General features: G+C 42.7%; 1 protein-coding gene across 1 annotated transcript; it reads left to right on the top strand.

Moving 5' to 3' along the window:
• Positions 1 to 575: 575 nt before the first annotated feature.
• LOC117258770 (extracellular matrix protein 2) lies at positions 576 to 17,066 on the top strand. The gene is made up of 10 exons (XM_033629899.2): positions 576 to 1,171; positions 1,309 to 1,460; positions 1,586 to 1,795; positions 1,908 to 2,160; positions 2,322 to 2,437; positions 4,909 to 5,041; positions 5,116 to 5,273; positions 7,213 to 7,352; positions 16,014 to 16,340; positions 16,820 to 17,066. Exons 1-10 carry the CDS (start codon positions 928 to 930, stop codon positions 16,986 to 16,988), a joined length of 1,902 nt encoding a protein of 633 aa, XP_033485790.1. The 5' UTR covers positions 576 to 927; the 3' UTR covers positions 16,989 to 17,066.
• The last annotated feature ends 6,899 nt before the right edge of the window (positions 17,067 to 23,965 follow it).

The following is a 23,965-nucleotide window of genomic DNA, read 5'->3' as shown; positions in this document are numbered from 1 at the left end:
TCGACAGATTTAGTATGTGTATGTGTGGTTACTGAGCAAATAAAGAGAGACTGTCCGCAGGTTTCACCCCACAGTGAAAATCCCAGTTTGGCTCAACACTCATCCAGTGGTGGCACCTGCTTGGCTCAGCGGCGAGTGAGAGGATGTACACACTCCGGACTACATGTGTAAGCATGACAGCGTATGTGCTCACAGACAGTATTGTGTGTACAGAACGTAAAGACGGGCTCATTGTTCACGTCTCAGAGGTCGTGTTGGATTTCATACATAGCTGTTAGTGGAGCTTGGTCAAACAAGATTGGCTCCGACCTGAACTGTCTACCAACCCCGTTTTGTTTGGGAAGAGGCCCGAGGTCAGTCTGATTCAGTCAGGAGAAAAAAAAAACTGACAGTCGATCACAAATTCATGTGTCAACCCACACGATGATGCTCAACCAGAATCTATCACAGTTGTACGAAACTTATTGTGTCCCAGATTCTATCTTTTGCCTTCTGGCCGTCTCCTCCACCTAATGTTAGCAGACAGTTATGAAAGGATGAGGAGACAAGGAGGAGCAGGGCGGGTCTGTGTATTTCATGGTGCGACGAACAAGGGCCCTTATTAACAACGTGAGAGTTTATTTTTTCACCTCTCCGTCTCTAGATATTTCCTCCCATCCTCCTGCTCTCTCCTCATTTCGGCAGTTCCTCTGAGTCGGGGGCATGTGCAATATGGTTTGGTACTGCTTTTGGCTGACTCACAAAGGAGAAACTGCACTACAGCTTTAGCTACAAGTGTTTATAGTGATGAATCCTCTGGTGTAAACTCTCAGCCTAATTGCTACTCAGAGTTTCTACCCTTTGGCATTACTGTCTGCACTTTCTGTGGATTGGCTTCATCCTCACTGCAGCCCTGAAGATCTAAACGTTTTGGACTTCTCTCTCCAAATGAAGCAGCTTCAGCTAAGTAAACAGCAAACCATGCAGATATGGAGGACATGGATCGTACTCATTGGTTTGTGTGGCACAGTTTTACATGGACAAAGCCTGAACTCTTTGCATGGCACGGATACATACGTGGAAACCTCATCTGAGTCACCTGAATTGGAAACAGCAGCTGTTCGTCCACCAGGAGTTGATACAGGAGTGACCTTGTTGGATGCGTATGCTTCCAGTGTGACCCTCCCTCCTGGTGAGATGATGTTGTTTCTGTCTGCACGATCCTAACTAACTCAGTGTGAAAAGTTTTTCGTTATTTAGTGTATGCAGCAGAGTAAATAGCGAAAAACTTTTATTCTCTTTCTCTGCTCCGCTTTATGATTTGTGTAGAGAAGAGTGAGGATGAGCACATCCAGATGGAGGCAGAGGAGGAGAGGGAGCTTCAAGGAGTTGATGTCAGGAAGCTGGAGGCTGGTAGAAGAAGAAGAGGTGCCTGGGGGAGGAAACACGCTGCCACAGTGGAGGCTAATGCATATAGAATAGTATGACACATGTTTATTTGTGCATAAATAAATACACATTTTTGATGGTTTTTTTTTTACCCATGTCACATATTAATTTGCTTCTTTGTGGAATCATGTCTGTGGTTTCCTGTTGCTTACTGCAGGCAGGGTTAGGGCAACCCCTGATGGGCTGGAGGAAGCGAGGGAGAGGAGAGGTGAACAGCAGTCTAATGGCTATACTTAAGGAGCTTCACGCTCAAAAGCGGCGGCTGATGGATAGAAGGAAAGCACAAGAAGAAGATGATGATGATGATGATGATGACGACGATGATGATGATGACACTGATGATGAAGAAGAGGAGGAGGAGGAAGAGGTTTGAAATGTTCATGCTTTGCTTTATCGAGTCACCTATTTGAGTTAAAGGAATAGTATTCCTTGAATGCACATTCTGTCATGTAATTATGGTTTTTAATTTTCTGTGTCAGGAAGAGGAAGAAGAGGAAGAAGAGGAGGAGGAAGAGGAAGAAGAGGAAGAAGAAGAAGAAGAAGAAGAAGAAGAAGAAGAAGAAGAAGAGGCAACTGAGGCTCCCAGCAATCAGACAGAAACCCTCTCCAGCTCTACAGAGTCTCCTCTCAGCGAGTGTCAGACTGCTGACAGAGAGATCAGCTGCAGGGGCCTCGGCATGACTCGCCTGCCGATCATCCACAACCTGCTGGCCACAAATCTGGACATGGCAGGTATGTGTGTGTGTGTGTGTGTGTGTGTGTGTGTGTGTACTGAGAGTCAAGTGAAGCTCAAGGGAACTCTCTTATCACACTCATATCAAATGGCTGTCACTGACCCCCTGCTAAAGAACCAAGTATTGCATCATATAACATACCATATCCCATCTTGACAGAAAACAACATCACAGTCATCACCCCACAAGATTTCTCTGGTGTGCCGAACCTGGACACACTGGACCTGAGCAAAAACCAACTGGATGATGAGTCGTTCAGCCAAAACCCCCTGTCTGTGAGTAACACCCACCAATACAGCTCTCTACTCCTTCACAGTCTCTGTAGTCCAGTCTGATACTCGTCTGCAAGTGCATCACACTCATAAAGTTGTACTCTGTGTGTTTAATCATGCTTGAATGTACATCTCACTATAGGGTACTATTGAGGGATAGTTGTTCTTGCACTAAACAAATTTGTGTTATATAGTAATTTCACAATTGTCAATGATGCGATGCACCCAAAACAAATCCTATCCAATGTCATCTAACTGCAGCAGAGCTAGCAAACTCAAACCTGCAGTTCCAGACCTGAAGTACCAGTACAGTCCGATTTACCTACAGGCGAAGGTGTGTTACAACTGTAGCTTTTTGTTTTGAATAGTACTCAGTGTCATCACGTGTCTTTATTTGTCCGAAGGAGAAAAAAACTAACAGGGTAGGCAGAGCCCAAAGGATAACAAAATAATTGGGTTACAGTCATTTGGTGTTACATATTTGAACTATTAAAAGAAGTGTTAATAAAATCAACTACCACTTATGCTCACTTGTCTGATGGTCATGTGCCTGAAAAAGCTTTATATTATGTAGATGATGAGGATGATAAATGATAAATAATAGATAAATAAAAACAATATAAATAAATAATAAAATAAAAAAGTAACAAAAATAATAACATAAAAAATAAATAAATAAATAAATAAATAATGATAAATGAAAGATAATAAATGCTAAATTCATTTACAAAGCCTTACAGCTACATATGATGTTTGAGAGGTATAAGCTAAATTGCATTTCTGTTTTGAATATGTGGGTGTTAAATGTCCACTGGAGGTTAGAGTGACACAATAATGTTAAATCATTTAAGCTAATAGATGTTAAGTGTTAAATATAAAACATCAACACACACACACACACACGCACACACACACACACACACACACACACACACACACACACACAGAACTTACAGTAAATAGAAATAAAAATACAGGTGGTGAATATTATAACTGCAGCAGATATTACTTCCTTTGACAGTAAGAGATGTTGGGGACAGCATCATACCTGCTTTTCACCATGTCGTTGAGCGACTTTGCTGCCTTTGTCAAGCAGCTGTCCATTAATGAGTCACTCTACAGCAGGAATCGGCACTTCAGAATAAAAGCTCTGTGATGGAAATTAACTGTACTCTAAAATAAAGTGTGTTCTTTTGCAAACTTGAAGTGTTTATGAGACATTTGGGGTCCATTCAGAGTGGACCTGTGACCCACTTTTGGACCACGACCCACCAGTTGGGAACCACAGTTGGGCACAACACAATCCCTGAGCCTGCATTCCTAAGATGTACAGAGTGCAAGTTAAAATAGTAAAAACAATATAAAATAGTGGCTTTGCGTGGAGGACGTCTGAGACAAACAATAGAACAGGTAATTGCACCTGATGATCCCAGAGGGGCCGCTGCACCTGTTTGCGCCGCCATCTTCCATAAAACTTAAAAGAGGAAACTTTAAAGATATTTCCACCATAAAGTGCTGCAGACAAGGCACAAATTGGTGCATAAAAATTCACCAGAATGCAGGAAATGACGTTCAGAATTTACTGGGGGGAGGAGCCCCAGATCCCTTGCTGAGTATGTGTCCCCTCAATGTTGAAACGAAACCTACGCCCTTGGCAGGTGGCAACAGTGACATATAGTGTGTCTACACCTGCATGTCTACACTGCAGCTGGTAACATTTTCTTTTCCTGTAGGTGATGTAGGTTAGCATGTGCAGAATTGGTCTGATATTGACCCAGAAAGTTTCCTCTTGTGGAAAATCTGCAGCCTGTGAGCAAGTTTGCAAGTTACAATCCAGTTTTATAAGTCACTTTGCATCTAATTAAAATAAAGGCACAGGCTGTATCCTGTATCATTACGGTAATAAAAGAGCACTGAAAATTGCATTAACTAATCCTTTCTAAGAATAACCTTTGGTCTAACCTCTAAATGACCACAGGCCGAACACAGAGCCTGACCACACTGAGGCAGCCCGCCGCACTCTGACCAATCATTACACGCCACCATCAGCATACTCTCACAGTATTGGCTGGAAAGACCTGATGCAGCCAATGATGTGGAGAATAAAAGGAAATTATTTTTGGAGGAAGATATATATTTTCTTCTTCATTTTCTGCTCACATCCCAGTAATGACAGAGGACTGATGGACTGGCTCGAGAGATCCTGCAAAAGAATCAGTCCACTCCTTTTAGTTGACACACATCGACCGCAGTGGCTTTCACTGAGGAGCCACACAGAGTGGCTTTTACTAAAAATACAACATGATAGATGACATGGAAGAGATGCACAGATTTGGTGTATTTCTGTGAACTCTGTGATTGTGTCCTTCTCAGCAAGTTGGGGTGGAAAATTATGGATTACGAGACAAGTATCCATTTTGTCTGTTTTATCTTTCTGGCCTGTTTATCTCTCTGTTTTGCTGCGTGTCATGTAGAACTTGACCTCTCTGAAGAAGCTGAACCTAGATGGCAACATGCTCACCAGGATCCCGGCCCTGCCACCATCTTTGGAGGAGCTCAAGACGAGCAACAACAAGCTCAGTGCACTTACCCCTAGCTGTTTCAATGGTAGGATTTGTGTCTGTGGACATGGAAGAGAAACGTCTTGTATAAAAGTTGTGTAACTGAGTTTTCTCCTCTAGGTTTGAGTAACCTGTTGAAGCTGGAGCTGGAGGAGAATATCCTCCATGAGGGCAGTGTGTCACCACATGCTTTCAAGCCACTAGAGAGACTTGTGGACTTCCAGCTGAGCAACAACCGCTTCCGCTTCCTCCCTCTGGGCCTTCCTCCATCGCTTCAGGTACGCTGCTATCACTGTACTGATCCCTGTAGGAAAAATCCTCTTTAAAGGTCCAGTGTGTCAACACATTCTCACTCCAAACTCGTCATATATCGATGTTTGGTCATGGACTTTCCACATCAAGGTATGACATGCAAGGTACCCTGGGTGCGTTGATTGCTGACGTTCTGGGATGCCTTGTCAGCCTGTAATATACAGTTTGCATACAGTGTCTTTAAAAATAAACGCACTATGTTGGTACAACACCGTGACTTGATGTTTTTTTCCTTCGACAACAAACGCATGTGGTTACGTTTAGCCAACACACGCGTGTGGTTATGTTTAGGCAACACACGCACATGGTTGGGTTTAGGCAACAAAAGAACAGGGTTTGGCTTATGGCTTATTGGAGTCATGAACCACCACTCCTGCCCACCCTAATTCTACTTTGGCCCCCTTAACCTATGCTGTTGCCTGGCTGTGTTTACCTCTGACGCCGCCAGCCATAGTTATAGAATAATGGTGACGGGCCATGTATTATGCGGACATGAATGAATGGCTTTTTTCGTTAGCGTCCAGTGCCAGAAGCGCCAGTATTTGACAACTTCAGAGTGAGACCGGGATGAGTGTGTAGGATTAAGGGGCATCTATAGCATCTTTGGTGCACTGTCTACATGGAGGGCAGGCCACTGGAGGCAAAGACTACCAACATTGCACAAATGCCTATGATTTGTGGTGTTTACAGCTGCTCAGATCAATCAAATTGGGAAAAAACAAGGGCCACGTTAAGTCCTGAAAACAGTAAGAAGTAATTTGATTAGGAACATAAACCTCCGTCTTTAGTCTGGGAGGAACCGAGTCAACTAATGTCAAATGTAAATGGTTAAAGCATTGTTTTAAACATGCCTCGAATTGGATGTAATTGCAATGTGCTGTGACAACTTCTACATGTTTTTAGCCACAACCCAGATTTTTAACGGCGTTTCACCAGACCTCTGGGAACGGTTAACCCTAGTAGGTAGAAAGTAGTTGCTAGCAAACGTTAACTAGTAATGATAGCTTGACAGCAGTGCATCCACATTAGGGATGAAATATAAAAAGACAGTTAAACTCATGCACATTTTCTCTCCTGGCCAAAAACAAGACAAGGCTCATTTCAGTCGAGGACCCAACTGCACACAAATTTGTTACAGTCCTCTAGACTCTTGTATGCTTTCATTGGTTGGCTGTGCAACATTAGTAATGTTAGGAGGTCTGGAGGATGAGGTAATTTGTACCGACGATAGTGTCCACACCGGTCAAGTCATTCAAGTTGAGGGAAAAATCACTTTTCCTTCATTTTATATAGATCACATCCAACATGAGTTTTAATTTTCTGATGATACCTGTAGATTGATCAAACTCATTTATGTAGTCACAGTCCTACATTTCCAGTTCAAGCAGAAAATTCACTTATTGCCCTTCATTTTAATTTCGCACATCATATAGTCACATGATTGCAAACAAGGTATCAGGAGAATTGGTATATAATATTCAGAATTATGTTTGTATTAGTTTATGATCCCTTAAAAATAAGAATCGTGTTTTTGTTACCTTAGAATGAGCTGTTTACATAAGGAGCAGGCCCTCTCTCATGGAGTCCGCCATGTTGTTCCATAGCCGCTCAGAACGTACAAATGAAACACTGGCTCTAGATAGGGCCATCTACATTTTTGCATCAGCCACAGTAGTTCTCTACATGCTTGGCACACAGGAGAAGGCTCAGTTTTGCAACCTCACCACTAGGTGCCACTAAATCCTACACACTGGACCTTTAAAATGTTAGGATCAGCTAAAGGAGCCAGCTGGGATCCAGCATTGTACTCAGGGTCACTCCAGAAAGCCACACACTGGCATGGGGACAAGAATTGACACTCCAAATGGCACACTGATGTTTGTCTTTGTCTTCTTTTTTGTGTAGGAGCTGGAGATGAGTAAAAATCTTCTTGAGGAGGTGACAGAGGAGGCACTGAGGGGCTGCGTCCATTTGAGAGTGCTGGACCTGAGTCACAACCTGCTGCATGAGCAAAGCATCGCTACCAACACCTGGAGCCATCTCAAGTATGTCCATCCATCCATCCATCCATCCATCACTATTGATTTTAAAATAATAATGTCCTGCAGTGCCTCCACCAGCCACAAGAGGGTAGACTGGTGTTTTCAAATGTGAATTCTTTTGTTATCATTTTTGATGTTTAATCTGTTATCAGCTGATAGTTGTGACACTTAAAAGATTTAAAATAACACACAACCATGACAAGATGATCTCTGATAGATCAGATTACTATTTCTATCTTAACTGTCAGTAGACGAGGCTGACGCTCTGTTTCACACCCAGAAATAACCATAATCTCACTCACACACAATCCATTTCAGTTCGTTAGATTTCAGTGTCTTTGGCTGATGTTTTGACTGGTTCACATGGAGACAGACACATTCATTTTCTATTTTCTTCTCTCACAGAAACACGCTCACGCACACAAACACCAAGCGTGCACACATATCACAGGAGTGAAGACAGCTGACCTTGTGTACTTAGATGAGCAGGCGTGTGAGTGAGAGCCTGAGGGCAACTGTGTGCCTGTATGTGTCTGTTTGTGGATGTAGTACAGTATGTCTCAATGGGTCTATGGGGGTGGTGGTGGTGTGGTGTGTGTGTGTGTGTGTGTGTGTGTGTCTGTTGTTTAAATATAGTGAATTCCAGCGGGTTTTTCTTTGCTCCCTGGGATCCTTGTGAACCACAGTGGGAGCTTCAGGGAAAACTGTGGAGAGAAAAAAATGCTAAAGAAAGAGAGACGGGAAAGTGCAGTTGACGAGACTTTGGATTTTACTGTATGACTAAATGGTTTTTAAGAAAGAGGAAATAGAAATATTAAATTGGGATGATATATAATCAGGAGAAGGCTGACTTAAAAAAAGAAATCCTTTATTAGTAAATGGAGACAGTAAAAGCACAAAAGAGGGATGAGAGATGATATGAAGAAAGGGAGAGAAAATTCAACTAGGCAGCACTCTGAGCCTTCACTTGACTTCTTACTCAAATGTATTTGACATCTGACACTTGACCTCATTAGTGACAAGAGCAGTGGTCTTCCCATTGGTGCTGCAGGCTTATTAGCTGGTCCTATTTTAAATACTTCCTTCAGCACAGCACAGACAAGAGAGTAAGAACCTCAACTTGACCTGAACTCCGCTAACACTGCAGGAGATGATGCCTCAAAGGGCAAAGGTCACTAGTGAAACCTGAGTGGTGTAAAACAAGACTCCTCACTGTGGTTGGATTATATGTCACTCTGTAGACCTATCATAATCAAATCCACATTGTGGAGAAATGTACTCGTCATGTAGCTCTGCAGAGGTGTGTGGAGAAACAGGCAGAGAGGGGCTGAAGCAGAATGAAAAGTAAATTGCTTAATGTTAAAATAAACTGCAGTGTGCTGGTTCTGGTTAGTGGAGCGCCTCTGTTCTGTGTCGCGGAGTCAGTATTATTGTTACCTCCTGCTGGGGTTCAGGGGTTGGAGGTATGAGCGGAAAATGCAGGAGGTTACAGGGAGCTGGGGAGTTCTGTTTGGACCTGGGATCAGTCTCAGGCAGACCGGGCCGACCGCCAGCCTCTCACCTCGCCATCTACCTTGATAATATCAGATCTATGGTCAGTGCTGTGTTTAGATACATGTCTTATAACCTAATGTTATAGGTGATTGTATTTTCTGTTTTCCAGAATTCTTTAAAAAAAAAAAAAAACAACAACTCAGTAAACAAAATGCTAATGTGTGACCATCATATAACCATACACATATACAACCAGTGGTGTATGTTATACTCAAGTTATGTGCTTCAGAACAGTTTTTAGCTTCTTGTACTTGCATATTACCATTGGTTCTTTATACTTTAAATTATTTAGGTACTGTACATTTTATCCCACTTCAACTTTAGTTACTAGTTACTTTGTTTTTATGATTTTACGTAGAAAGATTTACAATGAATTATATACAATATATGTGAGGGCCCCCAGGTATGCAAAAAACAACATTGAACGTGACCATTTTTGACAGATTGCAATTGCAAATGAAAATTTTTACACTTAATTTTTTACATTGGAAAAATAAAAAACATTATGTGATTTTTGCAGCAAACAAGCATGTTCCCTTTAGTCTGGAATATGATAGGCTGGACCATCTCTGTAGCACTACAGTGCTTCATTTATTTAGCAAACATTTCAAGAAACATCCCCCGGCAAAGCTGGAGAGCCACAGTTTTAGACATGCGCATGTGCAAGTTTCAGAGCCAGAGCAATTTAAACATTTGGAGATTGCTATATACATATTTATCATTATTGTAAAAATAATGTTAGCATTGCGATCACAAATGCTTGTTTAAAGCAGAAATAGAAAACTTTTCTACTACCTAGTGCACTAGCTCACAAGCTAACGCTGTCAGCTGAACTAGCTAACGCTGTCTGCTTAATCATGGATCAATAGAGAATAAAGCAACTTTCACCACAGTTCATTTTAGGAGGACCACTCTAAGGAAACACGCTCTTTGTTTAGATTATCAAACGGACAATGGATTATAGATACTTGTTTCTGGCTGCCAGCGTGAGCTATCTTTAAAGTTGTCTTTTTCCATTTTAAAATGTCGATTAGAAATGTTGCCATCTGTTGATACTTTGACTGGATTAGTGCTAAAATGGATGATCCAGAGGAACAAGACTGGCCATCTGGAGGACATGGGAATGAAAGTCCCAGGGAAAAATATGATATGCGACCTGCTCTCAGCCCTACTTTTGTGCCTCTACCCTCTAGACAGGCGGGCTTGACCCTCCGGACCATCCATTTTAACATTAACCCGGAACAAAGTATAAACAGATGGTAACGTTTCTTTAATCAACATTTTGAAGTCGATATAGACAACTTTTCAGCTAACTTAGCTAGTGTGCCAGCTGCGCTACCTAAGGGGTGCACTAGCGCTAGTTTGCTAGCTGCACTATACTGGCAGCCAGAAACAACTATGATTCACTGTTGTTCTGAAACGGTGGCTTTGAAACTCGCCCATGCGCACGTCTAAAATGGCGGCTCTTTGGCTCTGCAGGGGGATGATATTGAAAATTTCAGCTCCGGAGACTTCCGGTTACGCAATGTAGTGTTAAGGCGCACTTTGTCAGAGCTCCATATCATTTCAGCATTTCTTTTTGTAAAGTAAAATGTATCATCATATATGTCCTCATATTGAAGCAATTACTGTACTTGAGAGGCGAAATGAGTAGAGTAGCAAAGGTCGGTAGAAAGACAACAAATCAAGTCCAGCACCAGAGTGCTAATGTTTGTAGCAACATGGCGGTTAACACTGCAGCACCGCTAACAATGAAAAGCTTGTGGAAGAGCTTGAAAAACTGAGGGAAAGTATGACCAGCGAACCCACAGTTAGTTCCTTAGAACCAATTCGGTCCTCAGTTGAATCATTTCAGCAACTTTGGCAACTCAAGCTTCCACTATCAGAGAGATGGAGACCAGCCCAACAGACCACAATGACAGGATAGCGCAGCTTGAACTTGATGTGAGTGGGCTTCAGTCTGACCTCAGATCAGCGATAGAGGAGAATATGATACTCAAAGCTAAAGTGGAAGATTTGGAATTCCGTACCAAATGCCAAAATCTCAGAGTATTGGGACTAAAAGAAAATATGGAGGGGAAAGACGCAGGATACTTCATGGCCAAATTATTCTCCACCCTGCTGGGAGACCTGCTCTCTGGGCCGTCTGAGTAGATTGTGTCCATCGAAGCCTGCAACCAAAAATTTCAGCTCCTGCGATTTGGATATTGGAGTTTACCATATTGTGATTTCAATAATATTTTGATCAACTGTGCAGTCCTATATCTTATTTTAATTATTTATTTATTTTAATAATATTTATAGGATAGTTCTCTATCTTTACAAACAATATACTATACACCATGTGTATTTCAGTTATCCTGAGGAACTATCAATCATGGACTTACAGTATTTCTATGAGTAAAAGGTGTAGGCTACATAGTGTTTTATTTTATCTAACCCCTTACCACCATCTTCTCCGGGCTCTTTATGAGCCTGTCATTTTAAATAACTCATCCAGTCAATCAAAAACTAACCAGAGATCACATCACTGCTGTCAGCCAACAGACCTGACTCCAGCTCCACATGTTCACTGACAGAACCAGAGCTTGTATTAAAATACCCCCCGCTGATTAAAGCTGCATAAACATCACTCATTCCAAAAATGATATTTCATGGGAAAAATGTTTTCAACTGCAGGTTTTTAATTTATACTGTCAAACATTTTTATTGGGAAAACAGTCGTAATGTGGACTTTCTGCTTAAATTACCTAATAAGACATGGTGTTCTGCAGCTTAAAATAACAGCCTTGTAAATGCGTCAGCAGCTTAAAAATCATCCAGTAAAACTACCCTAGCAGTCCCAGTTAATAAGTGACACGAGAGTTGTGTCTGATTGAATGTGATTCGCGTTGAAACAGAACGAGTTTTTTTTTTTTTTTTTTTTTTGTCTATTTGGTTTTCGTTAGTTGGGTCATTTTGACAGAGCCTGTCGTTGGAGAGGACCTCTGCATAGATTTATTGTCACTGTTGGCTGAGGCTGACTGCATGTAGGCACCGGTTCAGTGATCATCACACCAAAGATGTGTGTGTGTGTGTGTGTGTGTGTGTGTGTGTGTGTGTGTGTGTGTGTGATGTTATGTTGTGAGCGTGATAGGACTCGTAACGAAAGCTCTTTTATCTTCGGACTAGCACAAATTGGTTTCGTAATAAGCTTACATAAATGGGAAAACAAGCCGCACACACACACACAGCACCCCACAAAAACACACCAGCTCTGCAGAGGCATCACGCTGATGTCAAGTGAAAACCTCTGAGTTTAATTTAAGGGATCTTCGATTTTGATTTAAAGGTTTTCTCTTCTGTTTCAAAAACAATATATTTGGAATGGATGAAAAGTATGTACACCACACATGCATATTACAATGGATGCCACTGCAGTAGATTACTGAATCATATTCTGTGTATAAAGAAACATGGCCTTTCCATAAAACTGGGCTGTTGTCTGTGCAGTAGAAAGACACAAATACTTTTGATATTGATACTACATGACCAGAGACAACAGAGAAAAAGGGCTGTAGCATTCGCTTTTGTTTAAGAGGAGAGAAGAGAATGCACTGTGCCGAATTCGACCAATACACAGTCCCGCTGGCCATGAGCTTGGCCATTTTGTCATAGCAAACAAAATGGTGGCCAGCTCCTAACATGCCATTTCCCATTACAATTAAACAGTGATACAATACGATACAATACAATACAATACGATACGATACGATGCGGTATGTAACGATACAATATGATATTGTCCCTGGAGGGAAATTCGTCTTGGACTCAGGAGCTGCAGAAGTATTTAGTGAGCTAAAATATGTTTCTGAAAGCATTTGAGGCAAGAAATAGGCAACACAGTAACGGAACCTTGGTTCAAATTTGGTCATCTCTGTTTAGTTTTACGTTTGATCTCAGTATTTGTCCTTTGTGGCGGGTATATGAAAATGTGGAAGCACGATCTGTAGTTCAAGCAACAGCCTTAGAGCCAGTGAAAATCAAAGTGAAAAGAGAGATGAGCAGGGAGTTCTGGGTGCAGGTAAGATGGAGGGGAGTTTACCATCACTCATTTACACATACACATCATCCCTTTATGTGTGCTTTCAACAGATGTGACAAATGACCAGAAATACTCCAGATATCAGCTTACCAGTGTTTTCATAATTAAGTGCTCACAGAAGTCTGCTCCATCATGACCTGATGTAGCTGAAGATGAGGCCAGCTATCATCCATCCATCATTTCAGTCAGTCTTGTTCCATCTAGCCTCCTTGGCACAGCTGCTCTACCTGGCTACATACTTATCCTGGTCAGGTTGCCAAAGTACATAGGCCAGCCTGTGTGGTGTTGGCGCAGTGGCCTCGGTACAGATGGAACTGTGTGTATAAGTGCTGTGGTTGTGCTTCTGTACCTACCGACAATCCCCTGTGTGCTGGTTCTCATTAGAACCCAATGCCCTGAGGATGAGCAGACCATCAGCATGACTACTCCTGGCCATGCTTTGCACAAAAACATGGACACACACACAAATTTGTGCGCACAAACACATTTGGTTTTGTGTAATTGCTGTGTGGCTCCCTATAAATGTTTAAGAAATGAAGTAATGAATTAATCTTTGAAAGATGTGTGCCTATTTGTTTGAATTTAACGTTAGCTATTTGTGAATTAGCTTTTTTTTGTAAACATCATCTTGGCGCATCTCTGGATAAGTTTATTTGTGTGTGTGTGTGCGTTAGTGTTTCTTCCTTACATCATGTTTGGTAATGTGTGCATGTGTGTAGGTGCCAGTGGGTGGGAGTGTTGAGGTTGGAGGACTCTGAGAAGAGAGGACTGTGTGTCCCTCTGCTCATTAATACCACGTGGAGCGCAGTGGTGGACTGCTGCTGAGCTTCCTGGCAAAGATTAAGAATACAAATCAGCAGCGTACAACTGGTCTAAACTGGTGCTGAGAAGCTGATAGAGCAATACATTTTGAGGGTCTAAATTTCTTGCAGAAACCACATTTTCACAGCAATCCATAACTGCCACAATACGTATAGGTTAAACAAAACCCTGCTGTGTGTTCCATGAGTGTTGGTTCATGTGTTTTAAGTTCAATATGTCATTGTGCTCCCTCCCCTGTCTTAACTTTGTTTTCAGTAAAACATTTATAGTTGTATTAATGATGTTTTATTGCACCTCTGTTAAGCAGAGAGGCATGAAACCAAACTGAGGTCTCCTGAAGTCTATGGTGGACCTTGTTTTACCAAACCGAGGGAGGAAGGCCTCATGCTAATTCTGACCTTTCCTGTGATGCAGACAAATGATCAGAAGTTGCTCAATGTACCAAGGTTTTGATTGATTTGGGAGATTTTCACCCCCTCTCATTGTCACACATCATCTGTCTCATGGAAATACAACCCCACACACAAAACACCCATGATTAATGTAACCTGGGGGTTGTAAAGTTCAAGGGAGGTGAGTTCATGCAAGGGTCTTACTGTAAGTCACCTTTACGAGGAACATAAGTGCTACGGCACCGAATATCAGTCAGACAGATGCCAGCCCAAATGTCTCCAACATTCACTCTGTCTCCCCTCATTGGTCCCCACTTCACTTCACTGTGTGGTCATTGGCTGTCCACCTTAGGGAGTTCTGAGACCATTGGCTGTTCAGTGTGGTCTACGAATGGCGGAAAAACAGGAAATGAGGTTCCTCTCCTGCGGTGAACTGTGCTGTAAACTCACAACAGCTGTGTTGGATCTTCCTACAAAAACACTGAACCCCTGTGCTACATCTTCACCTTAGACCCCTTTAAATCTGGTCCTTCGTCTATGGCCGTTCTTTCTCTTTCCCACAAACCAAACATTTTCATACCCCTTATCCACCATTCTGCCACAAGTTCCCCCCTCAGACTGCCATGCTCTGTTACATTGCCCCCTCCAACCAGGCCCCATTAGTTTCTCTCCTGCTGCTCCCCACAGCGCAGCCTCCCACTCTGCACTCCTGATTCCCTGCCTCCCCAACAGCGCTATGCAGGAGTCCAGTAACTATAAAACATGAAGTCTGCAGTTAAAAGCCTTGGAATCGGACTGGAAGTGGGCATCCATTATTATATCTAATCCAGAGCCCTGTAAAACATGCCAACGTGCTGGTGTTAAGCAGGTTCATCTTACTTTAGTATGTTGGCATGCTAACATCTGTTAGCACTAAACACAAAGTAAAGTTGAGGCCGGTGGGAATGTTATCAGTGATCAGGTTTTTTGTCATAAGCAAATGTTGGACAAAGTGAAATTATTACCTGATTACGGTGCGAGGTGAAAAGTTAAGGGATCACCAAAGGTGTTAAAACTCATTGTGAAGGGGACATGGATGCGTGTACCAAATGTCATGGCAATGCATCCAATAGTTGTTGAGACATTTCACTCAAAACCAAAGTCAACCTCAGGGTGACACTAAAGTAATAGTTGGAGGATCATCAAAGTCTTTAAGATGCATCATCTAGGCATGGGTGGATTATTAGAAAATGGGCCCCTGGGCACAGATTTGCAAAAGGCCCCACCACCTCTCTAATGTAGTAGCAAGACAACAGACTCTGTGATGGTTTTGCCTTTTTTGTTGTTGTTTTGCATCTTTTTGTAGTCATTTTGTGTCTCTTTGTGATCATTTTAATTTAAGTGACATTTGTCAGCTGAAGCCCAAGGAGGCCCTGACACTCTGGGCACCTGGGTCTGTGCCTAGTAGGCCCGTTCAGTAATCCATCCATGTGTCAGGGAACAATAAATGTCTGAACCATTTTGTGCCAGTGCAGTAGATGTTGATATATTTCACTGGATAAATGAAAACATTAACCTGCTGGTGGTGCTTTAGGAAAGTCAGTAGGATAGATCTTCTGGGGACCATGAACATCTGCCGAAAATGTCATGACAATCCGTCTTATAGTTGCTAAGACACTTCAGCGTGTACCAAGGTGGTAGAGATCAGCATTGCCATCCATAGAGCCATGCAGCTAGCACACCTAAAAATATCTAGAAGTAGATTTTTCATTCGAAGGTCCTCTTGTGGATATCTGACTGGGATTCATGATTCCTCTCTGTGTTTCATCTCAGATCCCTGGAGGCACTGGACCTGTCCCACAACAGGTTCACCTCTGTCCCAATGAACCTGCCTCGCCATCTCCACAAACTGAGCCTCCAACACAACAACATCGGTCGTATCGCCACCTTCACGTTCCGTCACATGCAGTCCAGCCTACAGTCCCTCCGTCTGTCCCACAATGCCTTGAGCAATGAGGGTATAGAACGAGTCTCTTTTGTTGGATTGTACCGCTCGCTGACAGAACTCCTATTGGACAACAATCGTCTGGAGGAGGTCCCTCGCTGCGTTCGACAGTTTAAGAATCTGCAGGTGCTGAGACTGGACAACAACTGGATCAGGTAGAATTGCGCTTTTCATAAATTTTTAAGAGTCAAATGTGATTTTAATAATGCAGGGATTAGCTAAATGCTTGCTTGCTCGTTACCTGATCCTGTCCTAATACCATTAGCTCCGCCAGTGCAGCTCCCTTTGGAAATAACTCTAAGGAGCTTGGCACAGAATCAAAGAAGGATATTGTGGCACATGCGGTGCCTTGTGCAAATAAATATATTCAAACTGACATTTCAGCAACAGTCCATCAGCATGAAGATGAAGACAATGACTATTGTTGCCACTGCAGTTTCTTCTTACTGTCTGTGAACTGTACCAGACTCTGTGCTCCCTCTGACACAGCAACACTGGTGACCTAAGCACTTGTGCCGCTCAATGCACTTCTTTGTGCATATGGGGGAACTAACAAATCAGCACTTGTGAGAGGAAAGTGCAGACTTGAGATGCAGTATGTCTAAATTTAAGTGCATATATGTTGTGGTTGCAGGCTGGTGAGAGAGTGGGGAGTGTGCCACCCTCGTAACTCTGGCTCCACCTTGGCTTCGATCCACTTGGAAAATAATCTGCTGGAGGTGGAGAGGATTCCCCCTAACGCCTTCTCCTGTCTCACTAATGCTCAGGGACTGGTCCTCTATCCACAACAGGGGCATTCATAAGACCAATAGACCACACAGTGGGACGGACATACAGTACAGGCCAAAAGTTTGGACACACCTTCTCATTCAATGCGTTTTCTTTATTTTCATGACTATTTACATTGTAGATTCTCACTGAAGGCATCAAAACTATGAATGAACACATGTGGAGTTATGTACTTAACAAAAAAAGGTGAAATAACTGAAAACATGTTTTATATTCTAGTTTCTTCAAAATAGCCACCCTTTGCTCTGATTACTGCTTTGCACACTCTTGGCATTCTCTCCATGAGCTTCAAGAGGTAGTCACCTGAAATGGTTTTCCAACAGTCTTGAAGGAGTTCCCAGAGGTGTTTAGCACTTGTTGGCCCCTTTGCCTTCACTCTGCGGTCCAGCTCACCCCAAACCATCTCGATTGGGTTCAGGTCCGGTGACTGTGGAGGCCAGGTCATCTGCCGCAGCACTCCATCACTCTCCTTCTTGGTCAAATAGCCCTTACGCAGCCTGGAGGTGTGTTTGGGGTCATTGTCCTGTTGAAAAATAAATGATCGTCCAACTAAATGCAAACCGGATGGGATGGCATGTCGCTGCAGGATGCTGTGGTAGCCATGCTGGTTCAGTGTGCCTTCAATTTTGAATAAATCCCCAACAGTGTCACCAGCAAAACACCCCCACACCATCACACCTCCTCCTCCATGCTTCACAGTGGGAACCAGGCATGTGGAATCCATCCGTTCACCTTTTCTGCGTCTCACAAAGACACGGCGGTTGGAACCAAAGATCTCAAATTTGGACTCATCAGACCAAAGCACAGATTTCCACTGGTCTAATGTCCATTCCTTGTGTTTCTTGGCCCAAACAAATCTCTTCTGCTTGTTGCCTCTCCTTAGCAGTGGTTTCCTAGCAGCTATTTGACCATGAAGGCCTGATTGGCGCAGTCTCCTCTTAACAGTTGTTCTAGAGATGGGTCTGCTGCTAGAACTCTGTGTGGCATTCATCTGGTCTCTGATCTGAGCTGCTGTTAACTTGCGATTTCTGAGGCTGGTGACTCGGATGAACTTATCCTCAGAAGCAGAGGTGACTCTTGGTCTTCCTTTCCTGGGTCGGTCCTCATGTGTGCCAGTTTCGTTGTAGCGCTTGATGGTTTTTGCGACTCCACTTGGGGACACATTTAAAGTTTTTGCAATTTTCCGGACTGACTGACCTTCATTTCTTAAAGTAATGATGGCCACTCGTTTTTCTTTAGTTAGCTGATTGGTTCTTGCCATAATATGAATTTTAACAGTTGTCCAATAGGGCTGTCGGCTGTGTATTAACCTGACTTCTGCACAACACAACTGATGGTCCCAACCCCATTGATAAAGCAAGAAATTCCACTAATTAACCCTGATAAGGCACACCTGTGAAGTGGAAACCATTTCAGGTGACTACCTCTTGAAGCTCATGGAGAGAATGCCAAGAGTGTGCAAAGCAGTAATCAGAGCAAAGGGTGGCTATTTTGAAGAAACTAGAATATAAAACATGTTTTTCAGTTATTTCACCTTTTTTTGTTAAGTACATAACTCCACATGTGTTCATTCATAGTTTTGATGCCTTCAGTGAGAATCTACAATGTAAATAGTCATGAAAATAAAGAAAATGCATTGAATGAGAAGGTGTGTCCAAACTTTTGGCCTGTACTGTACATGGAGACATACATCAACCAGATCTAACTCTCAACTCATCAAATACCTATGCTAGGTCAGTGGCCCCTGGCGTCAGATATTGATGCACTGAGGCACCCTATAGCGGTGGTGGGCAGGAGGGGCGGTGGATGGGGCAAACAAACTCTGGTCTTTCCTGTGTCACATGTGAAACCAAAAGCCAATTAAGTTAAGTGTGTGTAGCATACAATGCAGGTGATGTATGTGACAAGCCTAAGGCCCGATCACACAGAAAGCATTTTGCAGGTTGCAAACAATTTTTTCCCCAGTAAAAAGTATCTAGTTACTAAAATGGACAGGCGGAGGGTACTTGCTCTACCTCTGGTTGAGGGTGGGAGGCTGTCAGCAAATAGTTTGTTGGGCACAGGGAAACAGAGATCTGTGTGGGTACATAGACCCTAAAAAAGAGGGTGGATCATGGGGAGTACCACCAGTTGGTCCAGGAGCTTCTCCTTAACGATGGCCATTTCCAGGCATATTTTAGGGTGACTGGGGGGCAGTTTAACAACCTGCTGTCTATCATCGGGCAGTATAGCTCTGGAAATCCAGCAACCACCAATTTCTCCTCCATTGTTTACCAACTGTAAACTTGTTGTCCTGACCATGACGAAAAAAAAGAAATGACTTGGGGAGTTTTTCTGCTCGGAGAACTCCAGGAGTTCAGACTGCTCCAGCAAAAACACTAGGTGCTTAGAGTGCTGCAAAAAAAAAAAAAAAAAAAAAAAAACAAGCAAAAAGCTTAATTCTCATTAAAATCAATTACAAAAAGCTGCCTCCAGTTGCGAAAACATTTTCTGTGTGATCAGGGCCTTAACCTGAGGAAGCAAACCTATTTTTTTCCCTACTTTCTAAGTTTATTTTTAAAAAGCAACTGTGTGCATTTAATGAGCAGAAACTGTACATTTCCTATAAAAACAGAAGTTTATTTTGGAAAGATATCATGCATGTAATAAGCATAAACTGACCAGGGCCACTGTCCAAGCATCTGTATTTGCTGTTTTGGGAGTAAGAATGTGTTGGGACAGATACATACCCACAATATACACCTGTGCATCATCATTACATACAGCTACTCGTTCATTTCTGGGGTTTTTTTCTGTGTCATGTAGTTTGCTTAGTCAGTCAGTATCATTATCACTACCATTTTATCATCCCCAAACCCATCTTTATCTTTGACATCTCACCTTTGATTAGGGAAATGACTGTAATGTTCTTCTATGTATTAAAGCAGAAGTGTAATTTACACAGTAATGGAAATAATCATTATGTAAAATCCTTGTGGAAGTGTAAAAGGATAATAGATTACGGTGGAACCCAGATCTGCTCAAAACATAGGTTTTACGCTGTCTTTTCATACAAGTATAATGTATTTAAATGGTACTTTTGAGAAAATGAATAAAGGGATTAACCCCTGTCTCTGGTCTAAGTATGGGGCTTACAGGAGGAGCCTTTGGTGGAGTGACTGGAAATAAAGCAGGGCTGTTTGAAACATTCAGATTTCGGGACTGCAGCATGGGGGTCCCTGAGAGAAAGTGAAAATGTCTGGTGACACAATGTGAACCCAAGGGGCCCAGTAGGAAGGAAAATATAAACATCACGCAGGTTCCCTATCACCAGATGACTTCCAACATAAACATCCACCACCAGCCGCTCAGCAAAAATACATAGAGTCATTCTGACTGTGAAAGGGGCCTCGGCCGGGGCCTCCAAACATGTAGAGGTGACGTAAGTCACCGTAGGATTGTGTACAGTAATTGGGTTGCAAGCATGTGTGCGTGAGAGGAGTGGGGCTGTCCATTATATGGGTTAGCAGTGGGGAAAAAGGTGAGGAGAGTATTAGTGTGAAGTGAGGCGGAAGGACAAACAACAAGCTGACTTTTAAGACACAATACAGGGATTGTTCTTAGAAAGGCTCTGAGCTGATGAGTGAAAGATGAGAAGAGCAGCAGTTCGTGTCTAGTTGAGTCCAATAAGATGTGGTTAGAAGACCAAAAGAAAAGGAGATGGAGAGCTGGAGCATGCTCAGAGCTCTTGTCGGTTTGGGAACTAAAGCCACTAAAGCTCTGGTGTCCTGCCAACCTGGTTGACAAAGTGACTTCCGAGATCGCAATGTTCTCTCTTTCTCTCTGTGTGTATCTACCACCGTCCATCTTCTGCTGTTTGTCCCTCTCCCTCCTGCACAGTTAAGTACGAAATAGCTAACAATGCGCCATTCTTCGGTCTCAGTATATCTATGATCTCTGCCCCTTGAGCTTTGTTATGTGAGTGTGACGTGAATGAGGGCTTTGCTCGTAACATTTGTGTTAAAGACCTTTCATGCAGTCTTTGTGAGAACTCAGCGGAGCCAAAAAAGGCCTGTGCACTTTCTTTTATTGTTTTCTCTGAAACAACTACTTCCTTTTTTTCCTCTCATCCTGTATTATTGCCAAAAAATCACTTCGGGAACATGAAGTGAACATGACATGTCTCGATTCCCTATGTAGTCAGCCGCTTTACACCAGAATCCTGCTGCAACACACAAACAATATCTGTATTTGCAGTCTCACTCACACAAAAAACAACAAAGTAAATATTTTATGAGGGCTGATGGAAGTGCAGTATTCTTTTTAATTTGTTAATCCACCCGTGCAGAGGGGCAATACACTTTACAGTATGTCACTTAGAGTAATGGGTCTAATTAAAATGATAAAATGTTGAGTCGTGCTCGGCGTATGAAGTTGTAATTTACAGGCGGCGCATTTGCTGTTTAGACTAGCGGGCTCCTCCAGGTATAAGTTTTCAGCAGAGAGCAGTGTTTCTGTGGCTCTAAATGAAGAACAGAAGGTCCCCCGCAGACGCTAGAGTTACAACACACTCAGAGAGGGAGGGAGGGTCAATAAGAGAGAGAGAATGAAGCTGGGTTACTGAGAGGCAAGCAGCTGACAACAGTAACAGAGTTAAGAGAGCATAGTACAATGAGTACATGCATGGTCTGTATGTGTAATATGAACACACAGTCACTCACATATTTATACTTTTCACTCTCTCAGCCTGGGCGTGTAATCACATGTTAGATTTCTGTTTTCAGTCCTGTGCATGTGGTGCAGTCTTCCATTCTCCATAATTGTACAGTCATTTTGCAAACAGCACATTACTGTCTAAGAAACTACACTTTTTCATTTATACTGCAGTTCCTGCACGTACAGGCAGAGCCGATCCAAACTGCATCAGTTTTCTCTTGCAGTTTCCGTTCTTTGTAGTTTTGCACAGATGGATGCCCCAGCTTTGATGTTAAATCCTTAAACCTCCCTTCCACAGCTTGTCACATTTGGTATTTTCAGATTTGACAGGCTTGCCACTTCAGTGCCATCCATCACGCTGCGTGTGACATGACTAAACTGTTAAACCGACATCCCATCACACCCAACAGATGTTTCGCATCCCATTGAGCTGAGGCCAGAGCGCGTTTGTTAAAAGAGGTTGACCAGAGAGTGGTGTGGTGCTTTTCTTCTCCCATGCTCTGTCTGTTCTACCCGGCGACAGCAGCTTCCTGTGTTTGTTATTGGAGGAGCAACGGGTGGGGGGGTGCTGGCTGATAAAATAAAAAGCACCAGAGAAAAGCAGCGAGAGAATTTCTTTTTCCTGCCTCAGATGGACAGACACAAGCAGATAGAGTGAGGAAAGGAGAAAGCTGTGAAGAGGGAGGACAGTTTCTTCCCTAGAACATGAGATTGGGCTCCAGTGTTAAGGGTCAGCTATTTGGGGTCAGCAAGAATGTGCTTACTGCAGTGTGCAGGAGAACTAACCGCTCGGCCATCAGCACTGATGTGCTCATCCTTGATAGCCAGCAACATTAATGACTTTGAATTTTTATTGGGCTGAAATTCAGAAATCAAGAGACAACACTTTGGTCACCATTATTCTCTTCTCACTCTCCTGCACCCAAAGGCACACACAATCACTGTATGGCTACCCAAGCTAACAAGTGGGTGTGCTAGAGACACGTTAGCTGAACACTCGTAGGACAAAAAGAGTTTAATTTGGATGCCAAGCCCTCTAGCTACAGACCAACACCATAATCAAGTGAACCACAGCGAGAGAGAGAGACGGGCAGACAGAGAAATAACGAGTGAGAAACAGAGGGAAAAGCTAAATCTACAAAATGAGGCAGAGAGGAAGCAGAGAGGAGGAATGTTATCTGCAAAGGCCTTTATCAACACTCCGTCTCCTGCCAACACCCCTGCAGGACATTGATCTGGCCTGCATGCCTTTTGCACCACTGTGGATACCGCACTCTGTGAGAGAAAGCAAAGCACACAACTGGACAAAAATCCAGGCAGGAGTGTTGCTCTCCTCTTGAGCTGATATAGATGACAAGGGAGAGGGTTATGATTTGATGCTCGAAGTCCTGCAGCAGCACACATAACGCATAGATAGCTGCAAACGCCTGTGTGGCCGATTTTGTGTAGGGTCGGGAAAGTTCCCAGATGGTGTGGCTTGCCAAACTCACTGCCTCGCTCTGGGAGCTGGCAATATGGAGAGGAAATCAGAGTCAGTGAGAGAGAACACTTCATCCTGCCAAAAAGAAAATTTAATAGAAAACCGTGAGAAGACGCGAAATCATACGCTTTATAATCACAGCCCCAGAAATATATTTTCTGCATGACTTTGGTGGAACTCAGTGGTATCACCATGTTCTCCCCCAGTAATCAGAGAGAAATGTGTTGCTCCGTCCATGTTGTGCAATTAAATAGTGGTTAGTATTTAAAAAAACAACTTAACCATGACTCAGCAAACATCATTAAAAAATCCACCAATACATGTTGCAAGACTTCTAGATAAACTATTCGCAACATTATGCTGTCTGTAATACTTCATAAAAAACAAAATGGTGGTTGAATTAAAGTTTATGTGGGTTTACCCTACCTGGCACCGAGGTGACGCCGAGACAAAGCGTTCTATGAGAAGAACAGTTTAAATGCCACTGTGAAGACACGTTTTTATTGCTCTTTAATGTATGATTATATTACAGGAGCCACAATAATGCCTGACTGAAGCCTGTCTGAGATGTTTCAGACAATGCCATGTTTAAGCTTGTGTTTTAATTGGCGCTGCTAAAATTACAATGCATAAATTCTTTCTTCAAAAGGCAATTAAACATGGCAATTATAGACCTCAGACACAAAGTTCAAATACAGTGCACCGTCTCCTTCTCTTCATTCTTCTTTAGGGAACATCACCATGATGTTACAATTGATTGTAATTGAAAATAAAGAAATCTAACATGTTGTTACTGTAATAATATCTAGTCTGTTC

Source organism: Epinephelus lanceolatus, chromosome 8, assembly GCF_041903045.1.
Source record: "Epinephelus lanceolatus isolate andai-2023 chromosome 8, ASM4190304v1, whole genome shotgun sequence".
Taxonomy (NCBI): domain Eukaryota; kingdom Metazoa; phylum Chordata; class Actinopteri; order Perciformes; family Serranidae; genus Epinephelus; species Epinephelus lanceolatus.
Note: the sequence above shows the minus strand (reverse complement) of the source record. Positions and strands in the feature narration are given on the sequence as shown.